This window comes from Mobula hypostoma, chromosome 3 (assembly GCF_963921235.1).
Source record: "Mobula hypostoma chromosome 3, sMobHyp1.1, whole genome shotgun sequence".
Lineage (NCBI taxonomy): Eukaryota > Metazoa > Chordata > Chondrichthyes > Myliobatiformes > Myliobatidae > Mobula > Mobula hypostoma.
In genome coordinates, this window is record NC_086099.1 from 58,414,838 (window position 1) to 58,422,565 (window position 7,728).

The window sequence follows — 7,728 nt, forward strand, 5'->3', positions numbered from 1 at the left end:
GTTTTAAACTAATTATGACTTTCTATTGTTCTCAGATATTGGTCATTTGCTTACCGTAGCATGTTACAAAAATAGTTCAATGAAGATTTGAGATATTGAACATAGAAATCTACAGCACATCACAGGCCGTTCGGCCCACAGTGTTGTGCCAAACATGTAACCTACTCTAGAAACTACCTAGAATTTCCATAGTGCATAGCCCTCTAATTTTCTAAGCTTCATGTTCCTATCTAAGAGACTCTTGAAAGACCCTATTGTATTCACTTCCATCACTGCCACTGGCAGTGCATTTCACACACCCACCACTCTCTGTGTGGAAAAACTTACCCCTGACATCCCTTCGGTATCTCCCTCTAAGCACCTTAAAACTATGCCCACTCAAGTGAGCCATTTCAACCCTGGGAAAAAGCTCATTCTATCTCTCCAATCCAGGCAACATTTTTATGAATCTTTTCTACAGCCTCTAACTTAAGCACATCTTCCAATGCCTCTCATCATTGAGCCAAAGATGACAAAATGTTATGGAGGAGCAAATGTTTTCTGGGGTAAGTTTGCAGCATGGAATACTGAAGGGGAAATAATTCTAGCTTTATCACCAAAGATTTGAATACAAAATCCAAGATGCCCTGAACTATTGCTAATGCTCTCCCTTCTTGCCACAACTATTACCTCTGGTATATTACTCTAGGACACATCCATAATTTAATCATAAAAGTTTTACAGCATGGAATTGGGGCCACTTTGTTCACCCTGTTTATGCCAATTATTGTGCCTATCTATACTAATTTCACTTGCCTGTATTAATTCCACATCCTATTACGCCCTGCTCATGCAAATATCTGTTCAGATGCATTGAAAAGTATGCCCCTTAGATTTTTTTTAAACTTCTTCCCCCTCTCCTTAAGACTATGCCCTCAATTTTTATATACTCCTACCATGGGAAGCAACCACTGGCTCTATATCCTACCTATGTCAGTCATATCTTCATATACCTCTTTGTCACCTTTGCTCCAGGGAAGACTAACTTGGCCAATATAATTTATCTTGCTAATTCTATCTCTCCAATTCAGGCAACATTTTTATGAATCTTTTCTACAACCTCTAACTTAAGCATATCTTTCATAGAAATAGGATAATACAGCACAGGGCAGGCTTTTCAGGCTATGATGCTGTGCCGACCTTTTAACCCAACTCCAAGATAAAACTAGCCCTTTCCTCCCATGTGGTTGTGCACTTTTTCTTTCACCTATGTGCTTATCTGAGTCTTTTAAATATCCTTAATTTACCTGCCTCCATCGCCACCCCTGGCAATGTATTCCACGCACTTGTCACCATGTTGGGAGGAGGAGGAACTGACCTCTGACATCGCCTTATACTGTACTTTCTTCCAATCACCTGAAAAGTTTGTCCACTTGTATTGGCCATTGCCACCCTGGGAAAAAGGCCCTGACTATGCCTCTTATCTTGTACACATCGATCAAGTTATCTTTCATCCTCTTATGCTCCAAAGAGAAAAGCCTTGGATTGCTTAACCTAACCTCAAAACATGTTCTCTAATCCAGCATCATGGTAAATTTCCTCTGCATCCTTTCTAAGCTTCCACATCTTTGAGGCTACCAGAACAACCATATTACTTTGCAGCTGTTGAACTCAATCACCCAACTAATGAAGGCTAACATGCCTTTTTAACAACCTTATCCACGTGTGGCAGCTTTGAAGGATCTATGGCCTTGGGACCAAGATCCCTCTGTACCCCCACTCTTCTAGGAATCCTGCCCAGCTCTGCATCCTGTCAGTATCCTGTGTAATCTCTGACAGCCTTCTACATTATTCTCACCGCCATGAACTTCATGTCAAAGTTGCTACTTCACCCTCCACTTCCTCATCCAAGTCATTTATAAAAATCACAAACAACAAGGGTCCCAGAACAGATCCCCATGAGACATCCAGGCAGAATACACTCTATGTACCACCACCGTCTGCCTTCTGTGGACAAATCGGGTTTCCCTGGATCCCATGCCCCCGATTTTCTGACTGAGCTTACCATAGGAAACCTTGGCAAACACCTTACTAAAATCCATATACATCACATCCACTGCTCTGTTGTCATTGTCATTTCCTCATATCAGTCAGACTTGAGGCATGACCTGTTCCTCTCAAAACCATGCTGACCATCTCTAATTGGTCTATGCTGCTTTAAATGCTCCTAAATCCTGACTCTAAGAATCCTCTCCAGTATCACAGTACCACTGAGGTAAGACTAGCTGCTGTATAATTCTCAGGATTATCCCTATTGCCTTTCTGAACAATGGAATAACATTTTCCATCCTCCAATCTTCTGGTAATACTCCTGTAGTCAGTGGGGACAGAAAGGTTATTGCCAATGGTGCAGCAATCTCTTCCCTTGCTACCCATAGTGACCTGGGTATATCCTGTCTGGTCTTATCCAAATGTTTTTCAAAAGTTCATACACTGCCTCTTTCTTAACCTTGACATGCTCCAGCATTTTAGCTTCAATGACCTCTCCTACCCCCTCAAATAAAGGCACATGTTTCCTCTTATCCTTGATCGATTCTACACTCGCTCTAGTCATTCTCCTGATCTTCATGTACATGTAGTATGCTTTGGGATTTTCTTTAATATGACTCACCAAGGCTTTTTCGTGTCCCCTTCTATCTCTCCTAAGTCCCTTCTTAACCTCCTTCCTGGCTACCTTATAACACTTAAGCACTGTTTGATTTTTGCTTCCTATATCTTAAGTATGCCTCTTCCTTCCTCACGACTAAGTGTTTCATGTCTCTTGTCGGTCATGGTTCCTTTACCGTACAATCCTTTCTCTGCCTCAATGGGACTACCTAAGCAGAACCTCATGCAAGCACTCCCTAATCAATCTCCACATTTCCATTGTACACTTCCCTTTGAGCTTTTGTTCCCAAATCATGCTCCTAAATTCCTGCCTAAAGCATCATAATTGGCGCTCCCCAGTTAATACTTTCCCATACTGTCTGCTCCTTTGCTCCTATCTATATCCAAGGCTGTGATGTGGTGTAGTGATGAAAACAGCACAAAAGAGTACAAATGTAGCCTATCTAATGTCGTGTGCAATTAACATGTCCAAACTTCTCTACCCAGTTTCATGCTATTCTTGGCCTCTCCACCTGTGCCTTCACTTTTTGAAGGCTGTGTACTTTTTTTGTCAACATCTCTGAAATTAACAGGGCCTCGCCATTCACCATGTATTAACAATATGCCAAACATTACATGCAAGTTGGGAGCAGGAGTAGGCTTGTGAGTCTTTTGAACTTGTTCAGCCCTAAGGTCATGGCTGATCTGATTCATGTCTCATCCTGTTTTTTCAGTCTTCCTACTGCAATCTTGTTTTTCAAGAATGGGACTTCTTTTGCCTTAAGTATTCCAACAATTGTATTGTTCTTTTGAGGGTGATGCATCTTGGAACCCTTGTCAAAAACATTCTCCCTTTTTTTAAAATTGGATGCCCTCTCTTTAAACAACAATCACTTGTTCTAGATTTTTCTGCGGCACACTGCAAGATCCTCAATTTTAGTCACTTTTCACTCATCATGCATTCTGTGGATACATCCAGCCTGTTCAATCCCTAACACCCTCATTTTAGGTGTGCTTATAAATTTCTGCACTGCTTCCATCCATTGCAATCAAACAAGGTTAGTATTGATCACATTATTCCAGCTAGGTCTCATTAATGATCTTTATTACTGAAGATGAACCATCCTACTTTTGTATTAATTTCTAATAGTCATTAAACAATAGCATTGTTAGTTTTCCCAGTTACTGGCTATACTTGTGTATCAGCTTTTCTTAAACCGTGCACTAGAACATCCAATTCTTTGCGTAAAGTGCTGAAAAATATCTCATCATTTACATAATGTTACTTGCTTTTAATGCCTAAACAATATTTTCTCACTTACTGCATTTGTTGGATTTTTGCCCAGTCATTAACCTATACTTTGTAACCTTTGTATTCTCTAAACAATTTACTTTCCAACCTATGGCTGTCAAAATTAGCAAGTTTAGTTCATTGCAGAAATATGGAAAATAGTGCCAGGAACAGTGGTCCTACAAACTTGCCCTGCTGTTCAGTGTGGTCCTGGCCGATCCTCTATATTCCTGCTAGTTTTTGTCTGTTGTCAATAAATCTATGCTGCACTCCTCCACAATTAGTGTGAGACTTCTTCGGTAAGGAGTCAAAAATGCACATGTACTCCATATTGCTGTCACAAAGCCCTATAATTGGAGCATGGCATCCTAGCAGTTATACTCAAACCATTTGCGTTGAAGGCCAACATACCATTTTACTTGCTTCACTTGCATATTTGCTTTCAGTATTTGGTGCACAAGGTCATCCAGGGGCCTTTGCTATCCCAATCTATTATTTAAATAAAACTCTGCCTTTGTCCTATCAAGTGGCTATCTTCACATAATACTGCATTTCCCACTCTTTCAACTTGTCTAAATCATAACTCACTTTCATTAAGTTTCATATTGGCAGGTTTTAAAAAAAATCCTCAATAATTAATACAAATGACAACGGACACCATTTGAACTCAAGTAATCCATAAGTATCATTTTATTCCTACTATTTTGAGTATCAACTAATTCTCAGTTCATTCCAGTACCTTACCTCCAATCCCACAGTAATTCTTGGCCAGAGGTCTTTTGAAAATCCAATTAGGTTTTCTCCATTAGTTCTCATATTCTACAAGTTCATTCTTAATCTCCTACAGTTTAGTCAAAAATTTGCTCTTAATTCATGTAGTTTTTGCTAATCTCATTAGTAATTTCTGTATCACATGTTTCATAATGGCTTCTAGCATTCTTCCTATTGATGTTAGGGTAACCAATTTGACAATTGTTGTTTTCTCTTTTAAATTACAGGGTTACATTTGTGGTTTACAGGAATAGTTCTAGAATATAATAAATTTACTAATTTCTTTTATGTTTAAAATATTGAATATTTTTTTTGTCATAGCAGTAAATAACCAGTATTCATCCCTTGAAGTTAGATCAGTACTGAGACTTAAACAGCAGTACCTGGCAGTTGTATAAGATTACGAAATTGCATCGTTGTTAGAGTGAATGTCTGGATGTTCTTCCATGTATATTTTTTTTTGAAAAATAAGATTTTAAAATTTGGGGTTCAACCACCATGCAAAATAAGCAAATTTCAGATAACTATTAACATAGTTTATAAAACATCACACAACATTATTGCTTCATTATGTAGCCCCCCGGCCAGCCTCAGGGTCGCTGAGCTTGCTGTCGTCTAGGGAAACAGCCCTCGGCCCCACCAAACTGGGGAATAGTTTGTGTAGATGCTGTGTGATTTACCCCATCCCGCCCAAATAACAGACAATACACCAGATACGATTAAATGATTTACAGTTTATAGATATTACTGGAAATATATAATTAATAGAGAATAAAATATAAAAGGCGCCACACTTCTCAAAGTTCAATCTCTTCGTGCACAAATAGTTGGAGCTCAGGACCCTCCTTCACCCTGCGTCTCCGTTCGGACCACCTCGACTGCCGCCTGGGACCAACGATGGTGGTCAACCAGACGGTCCACACGAGTCTGTCTCCGTCTCCTCTCCTTGCCAAACACCCTGGACCTCGGACTCCTGCTTGGGGTCCGACCCTGTTAGCGGACTCACAGCACCTTGTCCATCCTCTATCTCTCTCCCACCTTCTGCCAAAACCCGTGCATCACAATAACTTACAGACACACAGAAAGAATAACATCTATCCCAATTGGTTCGTAACATCCTCTTATCAATAACATAATCCAAACAAACTGCTAGCGGGAGGACTTTCTCAGCAGTTAACATAACAAAGAAGCCATTTCAATTATAACATAACAAAGAGCCATTTTAATTAGCCTACGCAGTAACATAAAAGAAGAAACCCCTTACAATTATACCTGAGTGTGACTTTTGAGATCTGGATACTTTGATTGGAGAATAATGCAATCTATAACATGTTCTATGCTTATATGGGAAGAAGGAAGGTCAAAATATGCCAGATCTTTTTACCATCCTAGGTCCTTACATGTAAATTATTCCCATTGTTTATAGATTTACTGACTATGGCTGTATGCTGCACATAAGAAGCATTCACTTCCTTCCTGATGGGCGATCAGTTGTGGATACTGTTGGTGGAAATTGTTTTAAGGTTTTGGAAAGAGGACAAAAAGATGGATACTACACTGCCAATATTGAATACTTGAAAGATGTAAAGGTAAAGATTATTTGGAGCATTTACTAACATTGTAGATTCAAGTATGGAATTTTGTAGGTCCAGTAATTTTACACTACAAAAAAGTGTTTCCACTTCAAATTTTTTCTATGTGTAACATTTTTGCTAGAACTGATTTCTAAACTTTCTATATTTACTCTCTTGAAAAGAGGTTTTACGTACCAATTAAAACAAATAAAAGTTCCTCATCCAGTAGTGTAGATGTCTACCCATTCCCCAACCAACATATGTCTATGGGATGCATTTTAAGAGCAGCAAAATTTCATTAACTTGTCCAAACCACACCTTCATTAAAAGAGTGAATTGTAAAATGGAAGCATTTCCATCTGATCAATTCTGTAAGAGCACATTCATGGTTCATGAAAGGGTATTTGATTCTAGCATTATTCCATGTGTGTCTCCTCAAATTGCTGTACTTAGCTGCCTTTCTTGAGCCTTGTATTCTTTGGATACTGATATACTTACTACTTTAACTAGTTGATATATCTTGTGTGGTTTTCAGTATTGTTGATACTAAATTTATGTTTAAATGTGTTTACAGGTTACAGGAGAGGAGTTGGGTGAACTTATTGATCTACATGATAAGGTATATGTACAAGCTTGCAAATGGTTTCAAAACCTGAAGAGCAGATTTCGTAGTCAAATTCTCCAGCATTTTGGATCAATGCCAGAGAAGGAAGAAGATATACAGGTAATGTGCTAAAAGTAGGGCTGGTGGGAGATAACAAACAAGAGAAAACCTGCAGGTGCTGGAAATCCAAGCAACACCCACAGAATGTTGGAGCACAGGCGATATTTCGAGCTGGGGCCCTTCATCAGTGCTGATGAAGGGTCTCGGCCTGAAACATCAGCTGTACTCTTTTTCCGTAGATGCTGCCTGGCCTGCTGAGTTCCTCCAGCATTGTGTGACTGCTTAATGGTGGGAGATGCCTTGTATGCTGTGGACAATAATATTTTATTGTAATGTAATAAATAATCATTATTACATCAAATTTGGTGTCTACATAATCTTTTCATCTTGAGGTAAGATCAATTAATACAAAACACAAGTGCAAATTATATATGAACAAATATTTGGCTATATCTCATTGTTTATGGAGCTTTTAATTTTTATAATTTTGCTGTGTTGCTTTACATTTTATTAGTGATCATAACTTTAAGTACTTGTCAGCTGTAAAAGCTTTTGCAATATTCCAAGGTGTGAAAAATGTATACATGCAAATATTTTTTGAATACTGTTGTACTTAGGGACCTCCGAATGGACCTGCTTGGTGTTGGTGGCTTCTAGCTGTTCTTCCTGTGGACCCTAGATACCAGTTATCTGTGCTGTCCATGACGTCCTTGAAAAATCGTTTAATTAAAATTCAGAACATTTTGATATATTTCTCCAGTGCAAGATATCGACCCAAGTGAAAATCTAAATGGACTTTATTA

General features: G+C 38.8%; 1 protein-coding gene across 4 annotated transcripts in view; it reads left to right on the forward strand.

The window, feature by feature from the left end:
• The window catches only part of lonrf1 (LON peptidase N-terminal domain and ring finger 1), a 130,675-nt gene extending 122,953 nt beyond the window's left edge, over nt 1-7,722 (forward strand). For 3 of the 4 annotated variants that reach the window (XM_063043069.1, XM_063043070.1, XM_063043067.1), the window contains 3 exons: nt 6,114-6,276; nt 6,836-6,985; nt 7,543-7,722. In XM_063043069.1, the coding sequence (XP_062899139.1) occupies nt 6,114-6,276; nt 6,836-6,985; nt 7,543-7,707 (478 nt within the window). In that variant the 3' untranslated portion in view covers nt 7,708-7,722. Of the gene's footprint in view, nt 1-6,113; nt 6,277-6,835 lie in introns of all 4 variants that reach the window. The other variant, XM_063043068.1, reaches the window with a different exon arrangement.
• The last annotated feature ends 6 nt before the right edge of the window (nt 7,723-7,728 follow it).